The sequence below is a fragment of the Phocoena phocoena genome, chromosome 1 (genome assembly GCF_963924675.1).
Source record: "Phocoena phocoena chromosome 1, mPhoPho1.1, whole genome shotgun sequence".
NCBI classification, from domain to species: Eukaryota; Metazoa; Chordata; class Mammalia; order Artiodactyla; family Phocoenidae; genus Phocoena; species Phocoena phocoena.
Genome location: NC_089219.1, coordinates 1287414 through 1315410, shown reverse-complemented (window position 1 = coordinate 1315410; position 27997 = coordinate 1287414). Strand labels below are relative to the sequence as shown.

The window sequence follows — 27997 nt, the reverse complement described above, 5'->3', positions numbered from 1 at the left end:
TCTCCCTAGGTGATCTCTAGAACTCTTAGGCCCACCTTGGCCCGTGGGCCATGGCCGCTGCCCTGTCACGTGGCCTCCGGCATCACTCCCCGTCGTGTCTATCTGGAGGAGGCCTCCCCGTGCGCCCCTGCTCCGCCTGGCCCCGCTACGCACGGGAAGGACAGACAGGCTGCTGAGAGGAGGCCACGGGCTTCGAGGGCCCTCGAGGACTTTCAGGGACTTGGTGGCTGGTCCAGTCCTCTCCTGCTCGGAGCACCTCAGACCACGTGGGTCGTGTCGCCACGGCCTTGAGCCCATGCCCAGAGCCCTGCCTGACGGCAGGTGGGTGGGGGGGTTCACTGGGCCCGGTGATGGAGGTGCTGTGAGATGGCGTGGGCTCCTTCCCCACTGGACCCGTCCCTCGGGGTGCAGACCTGAGCCTCAGACGCCACATCGCGGCAGAAGAACTGGCCCCGGAGCTGCGAGGCCGCCTGTGTGTGCCATTGGTCTCAGGAACAAAGAGCTGCGTGGGGGCCCTGCTACCGTGGCCCCGGGCCCTGTGCACTGAGGAAGCCCCACTGCCCAGCACCCAGGTCCCTCACTGCTGGAGCACCCAGCAACGTGAGGACGGGCGGGATGAGGAAGGCCGTCGGGGCTGCCCCTGCAGGGACCTGAGCCCCGCCCTCTTTGCCCAAGACGCCCTCGCACTTGCCCTGCTGGGCCAGGGAAACCGGGGCCCTGCACCCCCTTCCGGGAGCCTGAGCTCAGCGGTCTGGGACCTGCACTGAACCTCAGAGGTGCTCAACCTGTCCTGCGCCACAGCAGCCCCCCTGGGTGACCCATGTGCTGCACCCCACTCCTGGATGGACGGACCTCAAAGCACTTGCTCTGTCGGCAGAGAGGGCCCTGGCCTTCCTGTGAGCAGCCGCCAGGGGGAGCAGGGGGCACGGCCGTCTAGAGGGCACAGGCTAGGCCTGTCCAGTGGGTGGTCCATGTGATCCCCTTTCCGCGAAGGCTCACCCACCTTGACCCCAACACAGCCCCTCGCTACCCCCCCCGGCCTGCACCTATGCACGGCTCAGCTTCCTGTGGTCGCCTCTATGAGGCCTGGCCTGGCCCCTCTTCTGCCCAGGCCACCCTCTGTCCTCCCGTCCCTGGTGTCGGAGCAGCATCGTCCTAGCTGGTCTGGGGCTCCCTGTTCAGGGCATGCCCTGCCCAGACACCCAGGAGGACTCCAGAGGTCCAATCAGAGCCCAGCTCGGCCTGTGTCATGATGCCTCGCTGGGCCTCCCTCCTGTCAGGCCCTGGCGCTCCCCTGAGGGTCGCTGGACAGGCGGGGGAAGCCTGCGGTGGCCCCGCAGTGAGTAGGGCACCAGGGCTCTGAGCACCTGCCCTGCCCTCAGGTACCCCTCTTGCGATGCCCTGTCCCTTTCTCAGCTAGGACAGAAAGGGTCTGGGCCTCCCAGCAGCTGAGGGCAGCCCCTGGGAGGTAACGGAACAAGAGGCAGCGCCCACCCGGGGCTGGAGAAGGGCTGACCGCCCCGCCCCATATCTTGTGAGTCCTGGCAGATTGCCCCAGGCTGTGTCCCTCCCTGCCCCCCGCCTCCCCTTCACTTCCCCCAAGATTCTAGTAGCCCAGATGCAGTGCCTTGGGGTCCCCTCCCTTCCGGGGTTGGGCCACAGCTCCCCCAGGCTGAGCTCCCCCAACCAGAGGAAGGAGGAGGGCCTTCCCGGTTCCGGTTCCGAGGGGCCTGACTGGTCCTGGGAGGAAAGTGGCACTGGCACAACTGCCCATCCCCCAGGCCTTTGCTGAGTTTGGGCAAGCGGCTGGCGTGAGTCCCTGGGGCCTACGAGGGACACAGCAAGAGACAGCGCGCCTGGCGCCCACCAACACCCAGCCTTTCAGACGCCTTGCCCGGCGCCCACCGTCCCCAGAGCCTCCGACCCTGGACGGTAGGGCTGATCCTGGTGCGGGGCCCGAGGCCTCCCTGAGCTGAGCCGTGGGTGGGCTGCCCCCAGCCCCTGCCTGTTGTACCAAGAGAGTCCACCCTTGGGGTGGCCTCTGACACCTCAGCTGGCTTCTGTGCAGGCCAGGTGCCGGGGTGGGGAGGGCAGTCAGCCCCCCAGCTTCTCGAGGGAGGGGGCCGCCCTGGCGGTCCTCTGTGCGCAGAGACTCCGGGAGCAGCAGCCCCATAGCTGGGGACCCTCTGGCCTGGGGCCCTGCCAGGGCCAACGTCTGCCCCCGACAAGTGGGGCGGGAGAGGGGGAGGGAAAGAACAGGGGTGTGTTCGGGGCTTGTGGCCCTGACCCTGGGTGCGGTCCAGCCAAGCCATCCGCGGGCAGAGGGTGGGGGGCATCTTCTGGGTTCCGGCCCCGCGACACCGGGTACGCGGCCACAGAGGGAGCCCGCTCGGAACAAGCGCAAGCGTGTTTATTGGAGCTGTGTTTGGGAGTTTACAAGAGTCTACAACGTCCCGTACAGAGCAGAGTGTGTGCAGAACAAGCCAGCAGTCGGGGCGGGGAGGCCACGCTCCAGGTCACTGGGCGCCTCGCATGGCGGGGCCCGGCAGACGCGCGCCCACACACGCCCCGCAGCTGAGACCAGGGGAAAGTGGAAAAGGACACGGTACCATTTTCTCATTGTAGAAGCTTTGCCTCTGAAAATTTAAGTATCTCTCTGTGTACGTGGATCTTAAAAGGTCGTGAAAACTCTGCCCTGCCCCAGGGCGGGCTCCTTCCTCCCAGGAGGAGGGGCAGGGCCGAGGGGCACAGCCACACGGGACAGGCGGCAGCCTCGGGGCGGCAGCTCCGCATCTTAAGCAAACGCGGGCCCCGCCCAGCCCTGGGCTGCAGCAGGAGGCCAGTGGCGGCAGCACCTGACAGCTGGTTGGTGGCACCCTTGGCGGGGCCGGCACAGCCCCACAGCCCTCTTGGCCCACGCAGCAGGCGCCCTCAGGGGTGCCCCGCTCCTCCTCTGGGGAGCCCCTCGGGCCCTGCAGCCGCTGCCGCTCCTGGGCCCGGCTGGCGATGGCGCGCACACGGCTCTGGCTGCGGGAGGAGGAACGCCGCAGGAAGCCCGGGGCCCCCGCTGCCCCCTCCCCAGCCGGGCCCCCGCTGCCCCCTCCCCAGCCGGGCCCCCCTCTGCCCCCTCCCCAGCCGGGAACCCGGTGACCCTCCCCAGCCGGGACCCCGCTGCCCCCTCCCCAGCCGGGACCCCCGCTGCCCCCTCCCCAGCCGGGCCCCCGCTGACCCCTCCCCAGCCGGGCCCCCGCTGACCCCTCCCCAGCCGGGCCCCCGCTGACCCCTCCCCAGCCGGGCCCCCGCTGACCCCTCCCCAGCCGGGACCCCGCTGACCCTCCCCAGCCAGGACCCCCTTGACCCCTCCCCAGCCGGGACCCCGCTGCCCCTTCCCAGCCGGGACCCCGCTGGTGGGCAACGTGATGCCCCCAGCCTGCTGGAACCCCGTGAGCCTGCGCAGCTGCTCCGTCAGGGCGTCCAGCCACGCCCCCCGCCCTGCTGGCCTCTCCCCAGCCAGGCCCAGGCCGCGGCCCGGGCTCTCCACGCGGGGGGGGCAACGTCGTCCACGGTCAGGTCCCCGAGGCTCTTGGACTTGGCAGCCACAGTGCAGTCCGGGAGGCCCACCAGGAGGTGGTGGGCCCAGGGTGGCCATGGGGCCAGGGGGCGGGGCTGCAGCTCGTCAGGCCCCACAGGCAGCTGGCCAGCAGCCTGCAGGTTGGGGTTGGATTTGCTCTTGGTCACAGCGGGCAGGTCCAGGCGGGCGGCCGAGGCCAAGCAGGGCCACAGGGGCAGGCGTCCCGCCGGGGCCCCCGGGAGGCTCTCAAGTCCCAAGCCCAGGCCGTGCAGGGAGAGGTCGATGACCGTGTCACCAGACGACAGGCTGGAGGACGAGGACACGCTGCCACAGTGGCTGCTTGGCTCCAGCGGCTGCCATAGCTGGTCACCGCCAGTGGCGTCCAAGGACACGACGGGGCGGGGCCTGGCCAGGGGCCACCGTCCACCCAGGGACTCCGAGGGGACCTGCCCCTCGCTCTTGGCCCTTCTAAGCACGTGGCCCAGAGCCCGGGGGTGGCCCCTGCCGTCCGTCTGGCTACCGGGGACCCCCTTGCAGGCCCCAGCAGGGCCCCCGCCGTGGCACGCCGACTGCCTGCTTTCGGGGGCTGGCTCAGCGTTCCCTTGGCTCCCGGTCCTGAGCTGGAGGGGCCAGGAAGCTCCCAGAGCCGCCCTTCGGGGGCTCGCCGAGCCCGTGCCGGGCCCCGCAGAGCACTGGGGCCCTCCAGGGGCGTGGCTGGGGGAGACGGCCCCCGGCGGTGGGGGGCCAGGACCCCAGGCTGGCTCCTCGGCAATGGTTTCCAGGCTGCACAGGGAGGAGAAGGGGTGGGCGTCTGCGGGGAGAGGGAGAGGCAGATGTCAGGGGCGCCCGCGGGGCTCCAGGCCCCTCCACGTGCTCACAGCTGCCCCCACCCTGCCCCCCCACTCCGCTGCTGATGGGGGAAGAGATGGGCCTGGGCGCACAGGCAAGGCCCTCCTGGGGCCGGCACAGCTCAGGGCCCACGCGCGCCCGGGCCGCGTTACCTGGCACTCAGCCGCTCTCAATCCCTGACTAGGAAGGCAGCGTGGGGACAGAAAGGAGAAGAGGGTGGTCAGCGCCGGGGTGGGGCTGGCCGTGGACAGACGGACGCAAGGCTGGGCGGGTACGGAGGGGGAGCGGGCGGGTGGCCCAGCTTCCAGCACGCCCTCCCCGGGCTCCGATTGCTCCCCGCGACCAGGGGCCACAGGCAGTGCTGTCACGACCAGCCCTGGGGCCGGGGTGGGGGCTCCAGAGCAGAGCTGCTCAGACATGCGTCCCCAGGGCCAAGGGCCACGGTCAAGCTGCTCCCCTCACACTTTGCAAACAGAGGCCTCTACGTCGAGATTCTGAGCCCCAGCCAGGAACCCAGGCCAGACTCCCCAGAGGAGTGCGGTGCCGGCCAGGGGCCAGGGGGAGGCAGGAGGAGGGCCTGGAAGCTGCCCCAGGGCCCTGGCAGTCAGGCTGGGCTCCAGAGGCCACCCTTTGGGCTGCAGGCCTCGGCAAGTGGACCCGGCTCAGACTCCCCAGTCCCCAGCCCGGGGTGAGGACGGCTGCAGCCAGAGCTGCAGTCACTTTCCCAGCCCCTGGGGAGCATTGGGGGCCTACGGGGCAAATCATGGTCAGACGGGGGTATGGGGGCTGAGGGGCCCACGGGACCAGCCAGTGGAACAAGGAAACGAAGGCCAATGAACACACGGAGGCCACAGTTCTGGACACGGAAGCACAGCGGGGACGCCAGCCAGGCCATGCGGGGGCAGCGTGGGAGCCACCACGGGGACACTGCAGAGGAGCGCCTGGGCTTACCGGTGGAGAGCACGGGGGACTTACTCCTAATCTCCTCCAGCTTTTGAATGAACAGGGCGTTCATCTCCCTCTGCAGGGCCCCCACCTGCCTGCGGGCGCCCTCGGGCCAGCAGGGAGTCCCCTCGGGGCTGCCTGGGCTGCTGGAGTCCGAGGACACGAAGCCGCAGCCGCCCGGCCCTGGCTGCCGGGACCCAGGGCCCTTGGGGGCCCCTCTGCTTCTCCCAGACGCAGTGTGGGGCGCCCCCAGCGAGCCCGCCCAGGCGCGGGGCTGCTGGCTGATGGCCGCGTGCCTGCTCTCGGGCCCCGGGCTGGGCAGCTGCCCCCTCCGCAGGCCCTCGGCGTCCTCACCGGTGCAGGAGCCCACCACGTACTTCATGCAGGTGGTGGCCATCCTGGCAGGCCCAGGGCCCTCGGGGGCCCGCGGGGGCCGCACCTGCACCGGGCTCCTCTCCACTGGAGCCTTACCTCGAGGGCTGCGGCCGCCCAGCTCCTCCAGGGCCGGGGCCTCGGGAGTGGGGCCGGGGCTGGAAGGTGCCGCGTCGCTGGCCTCCCCCTCAGAGCCCAGGTCCTGCGGGCCCAGGACCAGCTCTGGGAAGGCCTTGCGGCCTGGCTTCTGACTCTTGCTTGGGGCGCTGGCCGTGCGCCGCAGGAGCCGCTGGCTAACAGAGGGCCGGGGCGGGGGCCGCCCAGCAGCATGACTGTCCAGGGAGCCGGGCTTTGGGCCTCGGAGGAACAGGCCTTTTAGGCCCAGAGCCTGCTTGACCTGCAAGAGAAGGAGATACATAGCCGACAGCTGGGCACCAGGGGCCGGAGACTGCCCAGCCCTGTCCAGCTGTGCTCCGGAGGCCGTGGCCCGGGAGAGCCTGCTGCGGCCCGACGGGCCTGCTCGCTTGGGGCACCACTCAGGGCTGTGTGTAAGGAGGATGGTCTCCAGGGAGGCTCTACCAGGGGCGGCGGAGGCTGTGGCCTCAGCACAGCGTGGACGGCGCCTGCCTGCACCAGGGTGGAGGGAGTGGGCGCTGGCGGAGGGTCTGTGGCTCTCAGGGCAGGTGGCCAGGGAGTGCTGGAGCGGGGAGGCCCCCCCCAGGGTCTCCCAAGCAGATACCTGGCCCCCAGCCCAGTGCCCACCGCACTCTTCACCCCTCCAGCCCCTGGGGCCCCAGCTCTGGCAGGGCAGGCTGGCACGGGGCCCCCAGGGTGGCCCTGGTGTGGAGAGCAAGACGGGGTGTGAACCAAACGGAGCACCGGTCCCGCCCGCCCCCAGGCACCGCGGCCAAGGAAGCAAGCACAGCCAGGTGCAGCCCCGCGCTCGGCTCACCCATGCTCCTGCCCGGCCCTCTCCCCTGGAGGTGCTGCCTCTTCCGGGAAGCCTTTCCAGATGCCTGCCAGGCAGTCCTTCCCAGACGGCCGGGCCCGGGGGGCCCCGACAAGGCCTCTCCCCGCAGCCTCCCGGCCTGAGGACGGCAGCCAGGGTCTCCAGGACCGGCTGGCACGTGCCTGGGTCAACACCGGAGAGGCCGGCAGGGTCCTCACATGCAGAGACCCTGGAGACAGCCACGGTCCCCGCGACACGGGGGCACATCTGGGCAGAGGCATCAGCGGCCAGCACTTGAATCAGCTGTCTGATTCAAGATCCCAAATCCAGAGCAATTTGGTCAAAGTTGGCTAGGAGGTCATTTAGAAGAAGGTCCAGAATTCAAGCTCGGAGCTCCTGGTCCCTGGGGTCTACCCCGCCCTCCCCCTCCAGCACTGGGTGTGGAAGCACAGACAGATCAGAGGGGCACACAGGCAGGCGGAGCGCAGAGGGAGGTGGGGGAGAGGGAGAGGGCACGGGTACTGGGAGGGCCGGCAGCTAGAGGACTGGACACAGGGAGGCGCAGGGCAGGGCGGGGGGTGGGGGAGGTGCAGGAGTCGGAAAGGCCAAGGGTAGGAGGAGATGGGCCAGACCTCAGGGCGGACACACAGGAAGCCTGGCTGAGGTCCTGGACCTGCCTCATAAATGCCGCTCTGTGCCTGAGGATGGCCCGGGGGACCCGGAACCACGTCCCGACCCATGTCACATGAGCTGGCAGTCTCCAAAATGCTACCAGGAATTCACGGATGCTAACGGGGTGGCCTGAGCATGCAGGTGGGGGGCGGGCAGGCCACGCCGCCCCCGTGCTGGGGTACCTTCGAGCTCCTAACAGGGCCGTGCTTCTAAAAGTAGACTTTGGACATACAGAAGCCCACTGCAAGACCAAAGAGACAGAGTGAGGCCGTGAGACACGAACAGCGGGCGTGGAGCACGGAGACGGAGACACGGGACCGACAGGGTGACCATGGACGCACAACGGAGCTGGGAGGCCTGCGGGGCCTCCGTCGGCAGCACGCAGGGCCGAGGAACACGGTAGGAGAGAGACGGTTAGTGCCGGAAGCCACATGGACCCCCGTGTGTGCCTGACAGACCACCGCGTGCAGCCTTGCTAGGCCCCAAACTTAGAACCAGGGACCCCTGGGCTCTGCAGACTGGGGAAGTCGGAGTGAGACCCCATCCTGGGGCAAATGTACTGGGAGCAGGTGAGGGACGGGGCAAAACCAGGCAGACGCCTTCGAGGAGGGACAGAGAACCAGGGGACCCCGAGCATTAGAAGGGGAGGCTCAGGAGAGACGGGAGGGGCCGCGGCTGCCCAGGAAGGGCCATGGCTTCCATATGCTGGTGGCCACACTGGCCCCGGGACATAGAGGCGCGCCCGGGGCCCCCGCCACTCGTTTCGTGGATGGAGACACAGGCCCGTCGAGGTAAGCACTAGGCCTCATGGCCCCAGGGACACGGATGGGGTGGGGCTGGGGCTGGGGCACCCCTTTCCAACAGCAAGTGACCTTGCAGGTGGCACTCACCTTACCACTGATGTCACTGACGGCCACGTGGACAAAGATGGAGGCCTCTTCCATCCCCTCCAGGTACACATGCCGATAGCCTGAAACAGCCGGGGTCACGCTCACCACGGCTCCTACCCACCCACGTCCCCCACACTCTACTTAAAGGTCCCAAAGCCCTGAATACAACCTGTGAGCCCGGTCCTGGGGCCGCTACCTCCTCCAGAAAGCCTGCCAGGATTGCTCTCGCCTGCAGAGCAACCATCTTCTGGGGGCTGAGGGGCTCCGCAGCTGGTGCTACCCTCCCCCACCCTGACCACAAAAGTGCTGTGGCCTTGAATCCTCCTCCTCGGCTCCCTCGGTATCCCCAGGCCGCCCCGTGGCAGAAGGCAACTCGCAGGAGGAAGCTGAGCCCCGCCCGGTCCTGGCGTCCTCTGCTGGCCTATGGGGGACGCGCTACGGGGGGCACTGGCCCTCCCCCACCCCCACTGGCCCCTGCCCACCTGGCATCATGCTGCTGAAGGCCAGCGTCCTCTGACCTATGAAGTCACGCCCGATGGGGTCGTGGTCCCAGACGAGGAAGCGCACCAGCGCTATCTCAGGCATGTGCACCGTGAACACCAGGGTCTCCTCCCACATGGGGTTGAATCCTGGAGGCCACCAGGAGGAGGTGTCTGTCACCTTTGCCCCACCCCCACCTCTCAGACAGGCCAGTCCCATCCACACCACAGCTCCAGCCTGGAGGCCACAGGGGCCCACGCCCTCTCCCAGCACCTCCTCCTAGGCTGGCCACCGGCCGAAAGAAGCAACACTGCAAGGCCAGGCGGCTGTCCCTGGGCGTCCAGCCGAGGGGGCGTCCTGGACAGTCATGTGGGTCACAGGTGGTGGCCCTCACCCTTCCCTTCCCGGTCAGCAGCACAGGAGCTGAGACGGGGCCTCCGGGCGCCCCCGGCCCTCCCGCGTCCTCACCGTTGTCGTCCACCACGCGCGTCTGCTCCTTGCTGCAGTCCACGGGGAGCCCAATGACCTCCACCTCCACGAAGGGGTCGATGATCTGGCACACAGTGCAGGGTGGCACCGGGGCCCGGGCCAACGCCCCGGCCCTCCCTGGCCCCCCAGGCCCTCCCTCCTACCTCCCCTCGGTCCCCCAGCATGGAGTCCCGCGGCTTGGGGAGCTGCTGTCCACTGATGATCCGAAGCACCAGCTGCTTCTTGAGCTGACCGGGCAAAGGGTCCTCGGAGTTGGGGTTGAAGACGCCTGGGGGGGCCAGGGTGAGGCTGAGCAGGCAGGGCAAACCCACCACCGGCTCCCGGGGCAGCCCCGGTGCGTCCACTCCCACCTCCACCCCATCCACTGGATGGGAGCCCCGGGTGCGGGCGGGGGAGGGGAGGCAGCCTTCCGGGGCAGGGGTGGGCGTCGGGGGCCGTAGGCCGGTCGCCTCTGCGGCCTCCCCGTGATGTGGGCCCAGCTCGCTCCTCCCACAGGTGGACCACGGGGGCTCAGTGCGAGGCCACACCACCTCCGGGTGGGGGGCTGGGTGCCCGGGGACAGGGTCCAGGGTGGGGGGCCCTGGGGCTGCGCACGTCGATAACTCGAAGAGGCCACTGCAGATAAAGGCTGCACGGCACGAGCCGAGAGGCACGTGGGAGGACGGGTCAGGGTTACGATGGGAAGAAACCCACAAGTCGTTCTCAGCACGTCGGGGACAAAACTGAGGTGACCGAGAAGGCAGGAAGTGCCAGGCAGACCTCGCCCAAGGGCGCCTCGCCCGGGGACCCTCGCGCTGGGGCAGCGTGGGGAGGGGCCGCAGATGCCCGGCAGGGTGGCGGCGCTTCCCCGTGCCCCAGCCTGACCCGCCAGGTGGCCTCGCCGTGGCCGCCCCCTGCCACCTCCGTGCAGCAGCCCCCAGCCCCGTGTCCCCGTCCTGGGGCCACAGCCTCACCCTGGCACATGCACTGGGGCTTGAGCACGTAGCCACAGCTGCCGTTGGCGCTGAACTTGGCCCGGTTCAGCTGGAGCATCCGCCCCTCCGACTGGTAGTTCAGGGCGACTGTGGGGAAGGATGTGAGGTGGCTGGCTCAGCGCCCAGCCCATGTGTCCCGCCCGCCGCTTCCTGTGAGCCCACGTCCACTACGTGAGCAGGGGCCCTGGGGCTCACGTCGGGCACGGCCAGGGCCGTGCGTCCCGGCAGGCAGGACTTCCCACAGAGCCGGCACAGCAGCCCCGCGCACCTGTGTCTTTCCCGCCTTGCCCTGGGGTCCTAAGGCCCCCGCCCCAGCGGCCCCCACCCCGGCGCCATCCTGGTGAAGTTGGCTGGCTGCCGCGAAGGTTCTCCAGAGCCAAGGGCAAGCAGAGAGGCCGCGGAGAACCCAGCTGCACCCCCTCGCCAGCCCGGCCGCCCCAGCCCCCGCGCCCACCCATCTGGCAGCCCGGCCGCCCCAGGCCCCGCGCCCACCCATTTGGCAGCCGGTGTTCCAGAAGGGCTGTGGGTTGTAGTTGCTGGAATCCACGCGGTAGGAGGAGGGGTAGATGCGAGAGAGCTGGTGCTGGTTGAAGCGCAGGTACTGAGCCGGCTTCTGCTGCAGGATCTGCTGGGCCTTGGTCTCGCTGAAGGAAGACACCTGCCAGCTGGACGCCACTGCCGGGTGAGACGGGCGGCGTCAGGGCACCGGGTCAGCCACCCCCCCAGGGCCCCAATTCCCCCGCCCCCCAGGGGCCCCTCACCCTCCATCTCCACGTCGTGGATGCCCACAGACTTGGTGTATTTGACCAGGTCTGAGAGGGCCCGGGACAGCTTCACGGTCTTCTTCTGCCGGGTGGCCCTGCGGGAGGGGTGGGGTCAGGACCTGGGTCGCACGCCTCCCTGTTCAGGCTCCGGGGAGCGCCCCTCAGGCGTCCACTACGCCCCCGTGTTCCAGGCGTCGGGACGTGCGGCGGACGTGCTGAGAGGTGACACCGGGGGAGGGGGCAGGTGGCCAACCGCGACAGCTGCTACAGAAACGAGCACGGGGACCGCGCTGGGCAGTCTGGCCCTGCACCCCGGGGTCCCTGCCCTGGGCCCCCACGGCCGCTCCCCACCGTGCGGGTCCCTGAGCCTGCGCATGTGACGCCGACCGTCGCCAGGACAAGGGTCCCAGCGCGTGCCGCCACGCTGCCTCTTCGGGGGCCCGGCATGGAGGCAGGCACTGACCCTCGGCTCTGGCCGCCCTGGGCATCCGGGCCCTCGTCCCCCTCCTCCACGCTGGCCGCCTTCTTCAGCTTGCCGCTCTTTTTCTGTGCAGAACCAGGGCAGAGTCAGGACGGCTGGAGCGCCAGGCCCAGTCGGGCCGTCTGCAGAGGCCAGGACGCTGCGAGGGAAGGGCCTGCAGCCCTGGGGTCCCGGCGCCCACCCTGCAGCCGGGCCTGCCCCCTCTGCAGTGCCCTGCTTGGCCCGGGCCCTGGGTGACCTGCACTCCGGGCGTCGACCAGCGTGGACCGGGGGAGGGCCATCGAGGCACCTGCTCCATCCAGCCCCGCCCAGGGCGTCAGGAATCCCAGAGGCCCTGGGTCCTGGAGGAGACCCCCCAGCTCTGGCTGGCGCACATGGGGAGCCCGGCAGACCTTGCGCTTCGAGAAGCTGCCCGCGAGGAGGCGGCCGTTCTGTCTGCTGGTTCCGGCCTCCTCGGCCTGGGAGGAGAGACAGGCAGCGGGGCTGGGGCCCGGGTTGGGATGGGCAGCTCCCCGCAGAGGCCCCGGGCGCCACCTTCCTGGAAGGGAGGGAGCTGGGAGGGGCGTGGAGGAAGTGTGCCGGGAGCAGAGGCCTGAGAACAGCGCTCGCGCGCACGCCCGCATCAGCTCCCCACGATGTGCCGTGCCGTTCGACACTCCTCCAGTGCCTAGTCGTGATTTCTTCCCGTGGATGGTGACGGCCTAATAAATGCCGCTTGTGTGTCCGGAACATTCCTCGGCGTGTCCACTTAGGTGACCCTCATACAGGGGTCCCGCAGCTCAGGAGCCCCCGCCTGCTTCTTGCAGCGGCAAAGCTATTACCTACTTAGACAATCCCCTGGGCTGTGGCCATTTCCCGTTTGCACTCGGGTACGGTGAGCCTCCTGAGGCTGCAGGACCAGCGCTTCGCTGCTGTTTACAGAACATGCGCGTTGGCGGCTCCCCTCCTGCCCCCACCCGAGGGGCCCCCGGGCCTGTCCCTCCCCCCTCTGGGGCCGAGGCACAAAGCTCTCATCCACCCTGAAGCTCAGTCACACCTCTGGAGCGGCTGGGAGTCTGTGCCAGCGTCCCCTGGGTCCCTCATCACAGCCGTCACCAGCCGCCCCCCAGCCCCTTCCACAGATTCCCCGCCCCCGCCCCCGAACTCTCCCAACTTTGCTCAGGACGTGCCCACCAGGGCGGGAGCCGGCTTCGCAGCCGAGGTTCCCTGTCAAGGAGGGGCTTCAGCCAGGGGCCCACACATCTGCACACGCGCCCTGCGTGCACCCACGCGAGCTTGTGCGCACACGCCTCCCTCGGCCACGCCCCTGCCTGGCTCGCTGGCCTCACCCAGGAAATGAGCAGAACCCCTCAGGTCTGGGCTCCGGCCGCCGAGCAGGGAGCCTGGAGCTCAAGCGGGAGATGCGAGGCCCCCCCAGGCCCGGCCAAGGAGGGCTGAGGGGTAGGGACAGCCACGGGGCCACCCCCCACCCCCTCCTCCACCCCCTGGGGAGTGCTGTCTCCCACCCGCTGGCTGGCTGCCCAGAGGGGCGCTGGTCCAGAGCCCAAGGCACAGCAACGGAGGCGCTCAGAAAACCCGTGAGCTGGCAGAGGTCGGGAAGCCGCGTTCACGGTGTGTCAGGAGCCGGCGGGGTTGACACACCCCTTGGCTCTTTGCACCGCGTGGTCACCCAGCACACAAGCACCCCTGAACCTGGCCACAAGTGCGGAGAGGCGCCTGCTGGCCCAGATCCTGGAGAAGTGCTGCGGCCACAACCAGGATCTGCTGTCACCCACCCCCACCGCGCGCACCCCAAGCTCAGCAGGGGAGGCAGCACCCGCGTGCCGTCCTCGGGGGGGGTGTGGGAAGCCCCTCCCACCAGGACACAGCACCTGACAGGCCTCGTGCTCGCAAAATGGGGTCTGCGGGGCCCACCGGCACCCTCCTGGCCCCAAGGCCAGCTGCCCCGCCCATCACAGCCCGTGCAGGGCGCCGGCTTTCGGGCCACTCAGCTGATGGGGCCACATCTCCAGCGTTTGCCGGCCCCTCCAGACGGCCCCACAACTGCTCAGCCGCATCGGCCCGGCCCCCATACGCTTCATGTCCGCCTTGACGGCCCCCACACTGTTCTCCCACAGAGGAACCTCCCAGAGCTCGGCAGCCCTTCCCTATGCGGCTGGAGGGCCTCTGGGCAGGGGGCTGCACAGCTGCCCAGGACTCACTCGGCTCTGAGAGCCTGGAGCCCCTGCCTGTCACCACCAGACCCCCCAGGCCACGCCCAGGTCCTCTTCGGCAAGGAGCTGCAGGTGCCCCGGGGGCTGCCAGCCCGCTCCTGCCCACAGGCAGGGAGGGTGTGGGCTAGAGGAGCTGTCCGCAGGCCTCCAGGGGACAGGCTGTCAGCCACACAAACAGGGCAGCCCCTCCTTGGCCATCTGCCTGTGACAGGGTGACAGCTGGGGGTCCCTCATGGTGAGAACTGGAACAGCCAAGTGTGAGCTCCTGGAGGACCCGGGGTGGAGATGTACACCAGAGGCAGTGTGTGTGTATGCGTGCAGGTGTGTGTGTGTGTGTGTGTGTGTGCAGGTGCGTGCAGGTGTGTGTGTGTGGCCAGGTTTGGGGGGGCAGGTGTGTGCGTGCAGGTGTGTGTGTATGTGGCCAGGTTTGGGGGGGCAGGTGTGTGTGTGCGTGCAGGTGTGTGTGCGTGCAGGTGTGTGTGCACAGCTATGCAGAAACCTCACGCTCCGGCCCCTCTCCCAGCTGCAGGCCGACCCCACCTGCCTCGGGGCTCCCACCTTTTTGGCCTCTGCCGTGTGCCCGAGTTTGCCAGGCGGGGGCAGCGTGGACGCGGTGAAGTCACTGGGGTCTTCGCAGTCCCGAATCTTCGCCTCCTTCATTAGGGAATCCAGTTTCCTCTTGGCAATGTTTTCCACACGCTTCAGATTGGTGGAGGCCTGCAAGAGGCGGACGGCCAGCCCCTTGGCCTCGGTCCCCAGCTTGCGGGCAGCAGCGGGGACAGCGTCCGGTCTCGGGCAGGGCCAGCACCACTTCACGCTCAGCCCACGTGAGCTCCAGCTCACGCCTGGAGCTGGCCCCAGGCTCACTCCCACATCACGTTGCTGTGCGCCCTGGCATGTGATTTGCCCCGGGGCCTCAGACAGTGCCGAGCAGGCCCTGAGCCCAGGCCCATCCGATTCTAACACCTGTCTCCTTCAGGTGCACGATGCGGCCGCCGGACCAAGTGGACCGCTCACCGGGCACCCGGCGGCCACTCTGGGCTCTGAGAGCCGCTCAGCGGCTCAGGATCTGGGAACCCACCACCAGCCACCGTGCGCCTCAAGGAGATGGATGGGGTGGGGACAGACCCCAGCGTGGTCCTGACCAACTTGGACCCTCCAGGCAGGGCCTGGGCCTTGGGCATCTGGGCACCCCCATGCCCAGCCAGGCTGGAGTGGGTGCAAGGTGGCCACCACAGACCGAGGGCTTACTATCACCCCTGGCCAGGCAGGGAAACGTGCAAACCCACCCAGAGCGGGAGGAATCCACTGCCTCAGGGCTTTCTAAAACAATTAGCCAGCAGCAAGATTATTTTCCCATCCGATGGTCCCTCAGGGAGAAATAATACCTTGGCAGTACCCAGAAGAGGGAAGAAGCTAATTAGAGAGTCCCCACCCCCACCCCCGCCTGCCCCTCGGCTGCTCAAAGCCCTTGTGGACTCCTCAGCCTCCCAGCATTGCCCCTGGTCCCAGCGACTCTCTGAGAAGAGGCGACAGCCGCTAGCTGGGAACTCAGGGTTCGTGCCCTGTGTGGAGGGCTGGGCAGGGGGGTGCCCAGCAGCCTGGCAGCTTTGCAAATCACCCTCAGAATCTGCCCCCTGCCCCTCTGTCCCTGCCACCTCCCTTCTGCACCAAGGCTTGAGCTGGCTGTTCAGGTCTGCAGCTCCCCCGGCCCCCAAAGCCCCCCACGCCCACTCACATCCCCGTTGAGGAGCTTGCAGTCCTCATCGATCTCGTCTGCGCTGTCCTCATCAGACACCTCGCCCTCCTCAGCATCCTCGCTGATGTTGGCTGGGAGCTTCTTGCCCTGGGGGAGGAGGTGGACCTTGGCAGGGGCCCTGTGGGAAGTGCTGGGGGGCCGGCACCCACAGGAGCAGCAGCAAAGCGTAGGAGCCTTTCCCAAGCTTGCTTGTGGCTCTCAGGCCGGGGGCAGGGCCAGCCCACCCATCCTTGCGGCAGCGGCGTGGGAGGGACGTGCCCGGGTGTGATGCCAAAGGCCCCAAGTTGATTGACAGCTACGGGGAGAAGGAGGCGAGGTCAGGGGCAGGGCTTGCCCTGTGGCCCCTCAAATCTATCACAGATGGTGCGGAACCCCAGCCTGTCCGGAGCAGGGCCTTGCCCTTGACCTGACTGCAGGTTAGAGGTCGGAGGTCAGAGGCTCAGCAGGACGCTGGCCCCAGGCGGGGTAGGCAGGGGCTCACCTTCACCAGGATCTTGCCCTTGAGCATCTGTGGAGAGGGTAGCATGGTGGCATCCTCGCTGCTTACTGATGACAAGTCCAGCTTGTCCCCAAGGATGTCGGTCAGATACTGGGCCATCTTCTTCTGCTGGACGACACTGCAGTGGTTCTCAATGGACAGGATCACTGGATACCTGTGGCCCCAAGGGGGAAGGAGCAGAATAAGGCCAGGGGAAGGCTAGGTCTCACCTATGTAGGACTGCGGGTCACCTGCACCACTGCATGAGGAGGAATCTTCACAGGAGCCCAGGATAGACGGGGCTGCCAGCCACTCTGGGAAGGGGCCCACCAATGGCTTTCAAAAGCAAGAGAGTGTGGCGGAAAGGAGCTGGGAGACCTTAGGGATGGGTAAAGGAGACATGTACTTCTTCTCCCAATAAGAAAATAACAAAGGCGATTAGAAACTCCAGGAAAAACAAAAGGAAATGTTCAAGCAAGTCATGGTTTGAAAATGACGTGGGGGACCTCCCTGGTGGTCCAGGGTTAGGGCTCTGCACTTGCACTGCAGGGAGCCCAGGGTTAGGGTTAGTCCCCCTCTGGTGGGGGAGCTAATATCCCACAAGCCACACAGCACGGCCAAAAAAAAAAATGGCGTGGACTACACCGAGGTGCAATGGATAGACTGTGAGAGAGATAACCCCATTCACCGAGATACGGCAGACGCTGTCCTGTGCATGGCCCTGGGGCCCAATAAGGAGGGAGACATAGCCTGGTACACACCGTCGGGGGGCACGTCATTATTACCTACGTGGTGCAGAGTGGGGAGTGCAGCGTGCGGACTTTCACGATAAGTTCTTCAGTTGTTTATTTCCTTAGAAATGTGCACATTTACTTGGATTTTTGCCGAAAGGCAACATAATCCTTTTAGAAAATGTAAATGACCCAGACACAGAAGTCAGAAACTAGAGCAAGAGGTGGGCGAGTCCTGCAATGTGAGAGGCACGGCCTGGGGCAAAGGTCCACCCCTCCCCATTTCCCAGGCAGGGCACCGAGGCCTGGGGGAGGACCTTGTGCCCACAGAGATTATGCTGGCGTGGGAGGCGCAAGCCCCGTCCTGAGACCCCAGCAGGAGACCTGTGTGTCCCAGCCCCCCTGCTCTGAGACGCCCCCTCACCTGCAATTCCAGAGGCCAGAAGGCCCTGCAGAGATCCCTCCCTCCCACCCCTTCCAAGACAGAGCCTGTGCCAGGTCTTCCCGGAGGGGCACCTCGGTTTCTACTTCTTAAATCAGTCTCGCTTCCACTCCCCCCTCCTTCACTCTCACCGGCGAGCCTCGCTGAGCTGAGACTTGAGGGGAGCAGTGCGGGGAGGCCATCTTCTATTCCCAGAAACTAAACTGGATTTTGTTCAACAGTGTCTCTAGCCGTTCTGAGTGACGCAAGTTGAGTCTGGACACAGTAACTTCTTAAGAGCAATTAGTGCGGAGCCACCACTGTGGAGGGCCTCTGACACCAGGTGTCTGTGGCCCGGGGCCGCTGACACACGCGCCCTGCCCGGCCCAGCTGTCGCTCCTGCATCCACCGCCTTCCCTCTCCTCTGCCCCTGCCCTGCCCCTCACCCTCAACAAGAGACCGCCCGCCAAAAGGTTGCACTGCCGCAGAAAGGATGTACAGGAGGGGCAGGATGAGGCCCTTGAGCCCCTCCCCCCCAACCCCCGGGCCAGCCCCCCCCAGTCCCAGCCACTCACTCGTTCTTGACAAAAGCGTATTTGTTGATGGTTTCAATGACGTCTTTGAAGAGGATCTTGGAGGTCAGAGTGTAGCCATGGTGCACGATGGGCTCCCCGTCAGGCCCATCCCAGCAGTCCACTGCAGGCACACAGGCCTCAGTGGGTTCCAGGGGCCGGACCACCGCTGCCCGGAGACCCAGTCCGTGGACGCTAACCGGAGGCGGCCCTCTTGTGCCGCAGTTAACACCGGGAGAGACGTAGCCCGGCCCCGGCCAGGCGGAGGGCAGGAACCGTGCCCAGAGACTCCAGAGGGCTCCTCGGGGCCACCCCGCCCTCCCACAGGAGACATCAGCCCACGGCCTAGGCCCGGCCCCTGGGGCCGAGGGGCGTGCTGGGTCCCAGAGCCCCAGCACTCACCCTCCACGCAGCGGCAGCCGGCCTGCAGGACCCAGGCGTACATGTCCACCCTCGACTGGGACATGAGCTGGTCGCCCACGAGGTAGGTGTTGTGAGACGAGGTGATGAAGTAGTGGCTCAGCGGCCACGTCATGTCCTGGTGTACGTGGTGGTGCTCCGGGTTGAAGATGTCGCCAGCAGGGCTCCGAGTGTAGTTGGTGAAACCTGCTGGGGGAGCACGGTGGGACAAGGGGCTCAGCCCTGTGCCAGCCCCGCCGTGGGCTCATCTCGGGACCACCCGCCCCCATGCCGCGTGGACCCCTCCGCGCCCCGCTGACCCAGCAGTGCAGCTGGGCCGGCGTGGCGCCCACTCACCGTCAATGCCCATGGTCCCCTTACTCTTGTTCTCCGGGCAGGGCTCAAACTGCTCGATGATGTCACGGCAGCTCTCGAGGGTCACGCCCGTCATCTAGGCCAGAGCAGGGGCTTGAGGCCAGGCCGGCCCAACTCCGGCCCCACCGCGGGCCGCCTCCGCGCACGGGCGCTGACCACGCGAGGCTGAGGCCCTGGTCCCTGCGGCGTGCTCCCCCGTTTGGGGGGCTCACTGGCCACCCCCAGTGGCGTGAGACTTGGGACTCAGTGACCAGCAGACTCCAGAGGGTCCCCTGGGTTTGGAAGAGCTGGCGCTGACTGAGGACCCCTGGCAGGGGAGGGGTCTTTGGCATGATCAGCCGGGCCACCCGCCACCGCTGCTGCGTTAGGGGTCTCGAGGGCTGTGGACCAGGGCGGGCTGGCAGGGAACGAGGCCCGGTGTGAGAAGGACCACGTCCCATCTTGGAGGAGCCCAGGGGGCTCACCTGGCCCCTCCTGTCGCCTCCCCAAGTCCCTCGCAAGAAAGCTGTGCGTGGCAGCCGAGCCCAAGGTGGCCTTGCCCATCGGTGGACCCGTGTGTCAGAGGCTGAGTGACTTCCCAGGGCCCCACAGTGCAGCCCCCGGGAGCTCCCCGCTCCCAGAGGCAGACCCACCAGCAGGGCTACCCGGACGTCCCCAGGAATGTGGGGATGGGTATGTAGTGGGGGGAGAGGGGCAAATGGGGTCAGAGCTTGGAGCAGCTGTGGACCCAGGAGGCCCAGAGTCAGGGGCCAGGACTCAAACCACCCAGCCGGTGGATAGTTTGGGCCGCAGACGGTAAGAAGAGCTCTGGAGAGCTTAGGGCGAAGGTCAGGGAGCAACGGGTCAGTTCTACCCATCCCAGCCCGGGCCGCGTTCCCTCCCTCCACCCCTGTCGGAACAGCGGCCCCTCAGCCTCACTCCGGCGCTGCCCACAGTAGCCGCACCCACGCCGTCTGCGGTCCGAGCCCCGCTGTGGCAGCGCTGTCCCCTCAGGGGGTGGCCTTCCCCCCTCCAACCCGGGCCCGGGATGAGGGGTCCAGACCCCTGAGCCAGGCAGCGCCTGGGGAGCACTCGGCCTCTCAGGACGGATGGGGCGCCTGGGGCCGGGGACAGTAGAGGCAGGCACACCCTGCTGGCACCCAGAGGCGCCTGCACGTCTGCTGGACAAATGTTGGAGTGAGTTGGCAGCGGGCCCAGAGCCCTGGGGGTGGGAGCCAGCCAGACCCACGTGGCTGGACCAGGCCTGAAGGCTGGGCCAAGGGACCTAGGCCAGAAGATGCTCGACGCCAGTGTCGGGGCCGGGGTCAAGCACGGGCTCCCCTCTGGGAGTTCCGGGGGGGCCACGGTCAGGGCTGAGCCACTCTCCTTCCCCACCGGCTTGGTGGCTGTGGCCCGAGCCAGGAACCGAGGCAGGTGCAGTAAGTGGGCCTCAAATGCCAGACTGGTGCCCACACTTCCCCAAGCTCCCAGTCACACTGTGGACGGGCTCAAATGCCCCGGGAGGCCGCAGTGAGGCCACAGCCACCAGGAGCCCGGCTCCTGCCGGGGACGCTCACCTTCTGCTCCACCTCTAGGAAGCGCTGCAGGTCGGCGGCGTCCAGGTGGTCTTTGTGCTCGCTGTAGGCCAGCATGAGCAGGTAGAGGTCCCGGCGGGTGGACATCATCTTGTAGAAGGCACAGAACTCCTCGAAGCCCAGTGTCCCCTGGTGGTCATCTGTGTCTGCTTCCTATAACGCAAGGCCTCCGGGTCCCCTCACATCCCACCCTGGGCCTCAACCGCGAGGGTGCCTCCAAGCTCCCCATTCCTCAGGCAACCCTGAGTCGAATCGCCCCTCCCTCTTCCAGCACTACTGCCCATGTCACGGGCTCACGAATGCTCCCCAAGCCCGGCAGCGGCGTCCTCACTGGGCTCCCCCTCGCCTCTCCCACCAAGAAGCCACCGAGTGACCCGTTAACACAGCTCTCACCCCACCTCCCCCTTTCCGAGCCTTCCCAGGTCAACCTGCAACTGAACCCAGCAAAGTCACCCCACCCTGGAGAAATACCCCACCCAAGAGTTAATGCCTACGCTGGGCTATGATCTGTAACTAGGGTTGGCCATCCATTGATTAGAGAAGCACAGGGCCCCCGGGCACGCAGGAATCCCAGACTCCGGCTGCCACAGCAGAGATGCGAGGACAGTGGCTGAGACCAGAAAGCAGCTCACACAATACCCACAGGAACCCCCCAGGCAAACCCACCAGGCTGCTAATGAGACCACAGACTCCTTCATGAATCCACTCACTCAGGGAGCACCTGCTGAGGTGTCAGACCCTGGGGACACCAAGAGCCCAGGCCAGGGACAGACCCAGAGGGCAAGGGCACCCAGTGCTGGAGGCCAGGCTGCCCTTAGGAAGTCATGGGGGTCCCTGGAGCTGGGCCAGAAGGGCCATGTGGAAGGTACTCAAGACCCTGAGTGCCAAGGTTGGGTCCTTAGCCGGGTGAGCAGGTTGGGGGGCGGGGGGTGGGGGTGGGGGTGGGTGCGACTGCCCGGCAAAAAGAGACACCAGGTTCAGCACCACGGAGAGCAGTGCCCGCCAGCCTCTCGGGGCGTCTGCATTGTCTTTTCTCCTATGGCCACACAATCTGGGGTGGCTGGAGATGGGAATGAGGCCCCCTCTGAACCAGAAGTATCACCAGTGAGCCAGGTGCAGGCTACAGCCACCCCCATGTCCCCGGCCCCAGAGACAGTAGGGCTCCCAGGAAGGCTGCCCTGCCTGCCCCGGCCCTGTGGCTTGGCCCCTAGGTGGGCGCCCAGCACAGCCCGAGCATCTCCCTCCAGGACCCGGGTGCCCATGCCGGGTGCTCACACCAAGGCCAGGACAGGGCCAGCTTGGTATGAGGGGCCCAGCCCAGGGCCACCTGCACGGGGCCAGCAGATGCCAGATGAGGATCCCTGTGTCTGTGCCAGGTTTGGGGGCAGCCCTGTGTCTAGAGCTGGTGGGACGGACCCAGGCAGGGCACTCGCTGCAGGTCAAAGGGCCCCTCTGGGACGGAGTCGGGCTGGAGGCCCTCCCAGGGGCCGAGGCTGCAGCTGGGCAGAGATGCGGGGTGATCTGGCCTCTCCGCGGGCTCCGGGCTGGGCAGCAGGCCGAGGTGGTGGCTGAAAATGCTCTGTGACGGCGAGGCCCTCAGGGGCCCGAAAGGCGGCTCTGAGCCCTCGGCCCCAGAAACGCCTGTCTATGTGGTCACACAGCCGCTCTCCTCTCCACAAAGGGAAACCGTGGCAGCTAAAAGCACACGCCGGCCGGAGCTGTGCTGCTGGGTCAGGCCTCAGAGCCGCCCAGGGTGCGGCCTGGCCTACGTTCCACGGTTATTTTAGGCTTAATGAAATTACGCTCTAGCCACTCGTTACCCACCGTACAGATCTCTCCTTTGTTAGGGCAGCTCCAGGCAGCGGAAACAATATTGAGATTTCTCGACCATAAAATTGTTACTAATTATCAGAGCCACTCTGCCCGGCTGGGGGTCAGCCCTCCTTCCCTGGGCTCCCGAGCGCCCACAGAGGGCCCCGTGCAGATGGGCAGGGAGGCCCAGGTGCTCAGGGGCCACCGTGGACAGCGCCCACTTGGCACTGAGCTGCCCAGGGTCTGGGGTCAGCAGCTGTGGCCCACAGCCCCCTGCTGGCCTTTCTCCAGGGCCCCACTGGCAGGTTCTCCTTGAAGCGGTCTGGACAGCACCCGGACACCACTAGTCCTGGGGCTGGTCAGAGGGCTTTGTGGGGAGCCCCTTTTGTGCCCAGGGGGTGCGGGAGAGGCCCAGCCTCCTTACAGGAGGGGCGGGGGGCGTGGGCTCTCCGGAGCTCCCAGCGGGGGGCATTTTCAAGCCAGGTCTTGGTGGTGGACCTTCAGGCCCCAGAGGCCTGTGCCCACTCGCACCCATTCCGTGGGGGGCACTCGTCTCTCGTCCTGCCTCTGAGGCCAATCTGAGCCCCTGACACAGCCTCACCATTCTGGAAGGCACTGCTGACCGCCGAGCTGCCCCTGGAAGCAGGGCAGGCAGGGAACGGTGGGGCTGCTCTGCGGGCCTGAGCTATCTGCCGGCCCCTCACTGCCCAGGCCGGCTCTGTCCCCACTGGGGCCTTCAGGAGGGGCCCTGTGAGCCCCCCAGTACTCACCCAGCAGTCCGAGAGCATTCTGCTCACACCACCCCGCCCCCGCCATTCACGCACAGATCCATGTGCTCCGGGCCGGCCAGCTCCCCTCGCTCCAGCCAAGCACAACCTCCCGTCCCTCATGAGAGCCCAGAAGGGGGCAGCCGGGCACCTGAGCCTCGTGGAGCGGTTGGCTCTGTCTGTGTGTGTGTGTGTGTGTGTGTGTGTGTGTGTGTGTGTGTGTGTGTGTGTGTTGGGGCGCAGGGCCCGGTTCAAGCTCGCGGAACCCTCTTCCCAGGTGGCAGCAAGACAGTGAGGCCTGAGTGAAGTGGAGTTTGCTCGCCCGTCCCCACCCGGATCCAGGACCCGCTGACACCGCCTTCCAACCCCGGCCCAGCAGCGGTTCCGCAAAGAGAGAAACTGATTACAGACAATAAAGGCTGCCGCTCAGCTGAGGATGCATTGTCATAACTGCTAACACCGGGGTGGCTGGGCGGTGGGTAGCCAGAGCTGCTGCCCAAAAGGCAGGGCCCGTGCACCCCACTAAGTCTGGGGAATCGCGGGGTGCAGGTCCTGCGGGCGGTTCCCCTCGCTGACCCGGCGCCTGCCCACATGTCCGGTCCACCGGTCCGGGGAGGCCCCAGGAGCTGCTGCAGTGGTGCCAGCACAGCTGCAAACAGGGGGCAGCTTGGGGCGTCTGACTGACCGCCCCGCACAGGTGCAGGACGGCTGCTTCCCTGCCATTTCCTGCAGCTTGGACGGCACCGCCCGGGACCTCCTGCAGCTTGGACAGGGCCGGCCTGCTGCCGGACACACGCCTGTCCCCAGGAGCCCTCGCTCGGGGCCCGAGAGCCCTGGCGGCCCCGCCGGCCTCACCTTGAACATCTGCTTCACCCTCTGCCGTGGCAGGTTCACGTTGAGCTTGTGCAGCAGCTGCAGGACCTCCCCGAGGCTCAGGCTGCCGTCGCCGTTCTTGTCGGCCTCGTCAAACGTCTGCTTCAGCCACTTTGGGGCCAAGTTAGGGGCCAACGGAGGTGCAGCAAGGCCAGCTGCGCCTCCCTCCCCGCCCCGCCCCTCCCCTCCCCTCCCGGGGCAGGAAGGCGTGGAGGACCCCGCCCAAGTTCCCCTTCCCGAAATATGTGAGCCCGCTGGGGCTCACACGGGGGACAGTGAGGGGTGGTCCCCGGGGCCCTCCCGCCGTCCGTGAGGATATTGGTCCCGGGTGCGCTGGCGGCGGGCCAGGCTGTCCTCGTCACGGATGCCAGCCATGAGGTAGCGCAGGCCGGTGACCCAGGTGCGCGCCTCGTCGCCGCTGGGCGAGACCAGGTCCAGCGACTCTCGGTGGCTGCCGTAGTAGATGCTGAAGCAGCAGCTGGGGTCGAAGCTGCTGTCGGGGAAGCGCTGGAAGACCTCTGACTGCCGCCCCTCGCTCACCTCCTGGACGGAGTCGATGGAGACTGCAGGGGGCGGGGGGCACGGTCACAGCCCTCCCCGGGGCCAGGCGTCCTCCACCCGCAGGCCCCAAGGTGCTCTCAGCAACAGCTGGGGCCCTTTGGGGCTTCCCGCCCCGTCTGAGCCTGGGGCCGCCTCGGTAATAAAGGCTGGCACCAGGTGGGGGCCGGGGGGCAGCGGGGCCCGGCTTGGCGCGCACCAGCTCAGGCGCCAGCAGGGATTTCATGACTGGCTGCAGCGCCTGCAGCTCCGTGGAGCCTCCGTTCAGAAGCTGAGTCACCACAAGGAGATGAGCTGAGAAGGGCGTTTGTAGGGTCTGTTCCTGTGCCCCAGGCAGGGCCCCTTCTCAGGCAGTCGGGGCACAGGTGGGCAGCATCCCCGCTGGGAGCAAGCACCCTGGGCTCGGCACAGCCAGGGACTCCAGCACTGCGCCCCCTGCCCGCCTCCTGCCCCCGGCGGCAGGCTCGGCACCACCCTGGACGTTATCGTGTCCCGTGCAGTAACGATGGGTCTTCCCCACTCGCACAGTGAAGGGTGCGCGAGTCCTTCTGTCTTCTGCCCCCACTACCCCCTCCCCGGGAGCTCCCGCCTCCCCAGCTCCCTGTGCGCACGCATGTTCGTGGTGGGGGTGAGGGTTCTGGGCCCCCAGATTAGGGGGCGCTGACAGTCAGGAGACAGCTGCCCCCACAGTTCCTCCCTCCTGGGGACCCCTCCATGGCCAGAGTCAGCTGGTCTCCCCCCGTCCTAGCCTGCTGGTCTCTGCCCTGTCACCCCTTCCCCAGAGGGGCCTCCACGACCCCCACCCACCTGCTCCCCTCTATTTGCCATCCTGTGTTCTCGTCACTCAGCATGATGTGAAGTTATCCTACCGTTAGGTGGTGTCACCCACCTCGCACTCAAAAGACGAGCTTCATGGCGGCTCAGTTCCCAAAGGATGCCCAGTGCTGGGAACAGTGCCTGGCACAGAGCAGGCGCTCCGGATGGAGCACAGGGGCTCCTGCCTGAGCAGCCAGTGGTGGTTCCACCTCCCCGGGGCCCACAGGGCAGTCCCAGCCCCCTCCTCCAAGACACCCTCCCAGGGGGCTCCACAGCGTGGCTCTCTCCTGGGCCCCATGGTGGCAGCAGTGCCCTTAGCAACCATGCGGCTGAGGCCCTGCCCCGGCACACCTGCGTCTCTCCAGTCGCCAGAGCCAGAGGAGGGGCCGTAAAGTCCCCTCTCTCGCCTGTAAGGACTCACGTGTCTCTTCCTGACCCCCAGGACCCCCAGCCTGGTCCCTGCCCAAATCCTCACAGCTCATTACCCGCCACCACCCATCCAGACAGCTCTGCAGCCTCCACACGCCTGTCAGCTGCTCAAGCCCCAGGCTGCCTGGGCCAGCATTCAGCACCGGGTCGTACCCTCAGGGTGCCCAGCAGGGTCTCGCTGCTCACCAGCGGTCTTATCTCGCCGGCTAGACTGAAAGACTTTCGCCTCTCAGCGCATCTCAGCATCCGGTGCAGGGCTGGGCACTGGGGCTACTCAGTCTCCACTGAGTCCCAGAGGGCTCTGCTAGGTGGGCAGCAGGGCCAGGGCCCTCACCCCACTGCGTCCAGATGTCACCGAGGATCTCCAAGGCCAGCTGAGCCCTGGGGACTTCCAGGGCTCAGGTCTTGCTGCCCCTCCAGCTGCCCAGTGGCTGCTCTGGGAGGGTCCTCTGCCCCCCTGGGTGCTGGTCTGGGGGCCCTGCCCTGCCCACCACTCCCCCACCCACTCACTCTTGGCCTTCTCATTCTTGCGTGAGGGCCGCCAGCGGATGCAGGAGCGGTGTTCATCCAGGAAGTAGAAGCGGACCAGGCCCTTGGAGCTGCCGCGGAGCTTTACCATCTGTGTCCCCGCCTGCATGGCACTCATACATCGCTCCACTGGTGGCCCACCGACCCGGCACACAGACGGACCGACACAGACAGACACAGACAGACACAGACAGGGGTGCTGGTGAGCGCTGCAGCGGCCCCTCTGTGCTCATTGCAGCCTCAGCCCCACCCCCCACGTGCTCAAGGGGGTGCAGAACTCAGACCCCAGGCCTGCCTGAGGCCCCAGGTGCTGGCCCAGGCCACAGATCCAATCTAGGACCCTGATGAGAGGCCAGAGTCCACAGAGAATTGGACCGATTCTGCCCAGCCGGGCTCCTGTTGGCCTCCCCAATGGTCCTGCGGCCCAAGGGCCAGGCGAGGTCCCAGACGGGACCCTTCCCGCCCCCCAGCTCTGCCCTGCTTCAGCGGCCTCCCACCCACCCCCTTCCACCACCATGACCTGCCCCAAAAGCTATGACACACGAGAGGACATAGGGATGGGTGGCCGAGCCCGCTCTCAGGAGCTGCTGGGCAACGAGGTCCCGGGCCAGGCACAGGGTGGACCCAGGTGGGCGGCATGCAGGCAGCCCCCCACGATGCCCAGCCTGGCTCACTGGCCTGGCCGCAGGCGCTCCTGAGAGCCTGCATCCCCTTCCCGTGGCATCTTCAGGAAACCGCCCTCCTCACACGCGCCGCAAGGGTGGCACCACACACATCCACCCGGAGGCCACAGAGGAGGCTCCATGAGGCCAAGGCCCCACACAGGTCTGGGAAGGTGCAGAGCCCACACCTTCCCCCAGGGGGCCCCACTACCTCTCCCCTCCCCTCCTCTCCCCTCCCCCTCTCCTCCCCTCCCCTCCCCCTCCCTCCTCCTCCTCCCCCTCTCCTCCCCCTCCCCTCCCCTCCCCTCCCCTCCCCCTCCCTCCTCCTCCTCCCCTCTCCTCCCTCCCCTCCCCTCCCCCTCCCCCTCCCCCTCCCCTCCCCCTCCCCCTCCCCCTCCCCTCTCCTCCCCCTCCCCTCCCCTCCCCTCCTCCTCCATCTATTCAGCCTCCTGTCTGCAGCTTGTGTATCTCCCAGGTACCAGGGGAGGCCATGGCTGGCCAGGCTGGAGAGGTAGCAGGCCCTCCAGAAGTCCCAGGGATGGGTCTGTCCTGGCCCCACTCCGGCCCCTCACAACTGCTTGCTTAGAAAGCCCGGGACCCAGGAAGTACCAACTGGTGAAACACCAAGTAATTAACCCACGAGGCCCCCCCGACGAGGAACCCTCAGGTGGTGTGTGGAGGCCCGTGGGCAGTGTCAGCCCGAGGGAACAGGCAGTGAGGACTTCTCAGAGGAAGCCAACCTCTGACCTTGAACTGCAGGTATTGGGTGGGGGGCACAGAGGGGAGCCGTGCACAGGGAGGCTGGGCTCCAGGGGAGACATCAGGAGGTAAAGACGCGGTATGGCTGCCAGGACACAGGTAGCAGGTGGGAGGGGAGAGGCCGGGGATGGGGACAGGGGCGGGCCCCCGAGGCCTAGAACCAGGTTCTGGAAGGCGGTACCTGGGCCAGGCCCCATCTGCCAGTTGGAACAGAGAGCTGGAGGGGCCCCGCCAAGACAGACACTCTACCCTCCAGAGTCTCACCGCAGTGTCGGGCACTCTGCCGGCCTCTAAGGGCCGACACATCTGGCACCAGCATGCTGGCCTCACCACACCTGGGCCGAAGGTGCCACTGCCCCCCAAAGTACCAGGGACCCCCTCAGCGAGTGTCCAGCCGCACATCCACCAGGACCATGGCCCCGGCCCCTCCTTTACCCCTGACTCCCCCACCCCTTCCTTCCCCACTGCCCGCCTGGGGTTCAGCCTCCAGGCCCTGAGCGGAGGGGTCAGAGAGGTGCACCGGGGGTTGCTGCCGGAGCCCCGTGACCCCCAGAGGGAGACCCAAGGGGTCAGGAGGCTACAGGTTTGCATGGAGGTGGGGTGGGAGCCACCAGGCCTTTCACAACCCCAGGAGCAGCGCCCCCCCATCTCCTGAGCCCAGTGACCCGGGGGCTGGGCGGGGCTCTAGCCAGGGAGGAGCAGGCCAGCCCCGCCCCAGATGACCAGACAGGGCTGCTCCCTCACCTAGTGGGCCAAGCTGCCACCGCGAGGACACAGCCACGCTGCCGCCGACCCAGAGGAGGGCCTCCGCCCGGCAGGCCACCATTCCCTTGGT

The 27997-nt window shown here is 67.4% G+C and overlaps 1 protein-coding gene across 1 annotated transcript; it reads right to left on the bottom strand.

Annotated features, from left to right (window-relative positions):
* Nucleotides 1–335: 335 nt before the first annotated feature.
* On the bottom strand, nt 336–27997 carry PLCH2 (phospholipase C eta 2). The gene is given in 28 exon segments (XM_065894770.1): nt 336–470; nt 582–692; nt 2758–2888; nt 2891–3100; nt 3406–3546; nt 3549–4382; nt 5837–6134; nt 8249–8328; nt 8731–8877; nt 9197–9281; nt 9361–9485; nt 10171–10278; nt 10684–10866; nt 10953–11050; nt 11419–11501; nt 11829–11894; nt 12906–12920; nt 14208–14366; nt 15388–15495; nt 15890–16061; nt 17614–17734; nt 18013–18216; nt 18367–18460; nt 19941–20111; nt 23393–23523; nt 23731–23973; nt 25724–25870; nt 27907–27997. Coding segments are annotated over 28 exon segments (4482 nt in total). The 5' UTR covers nt 27989–27997.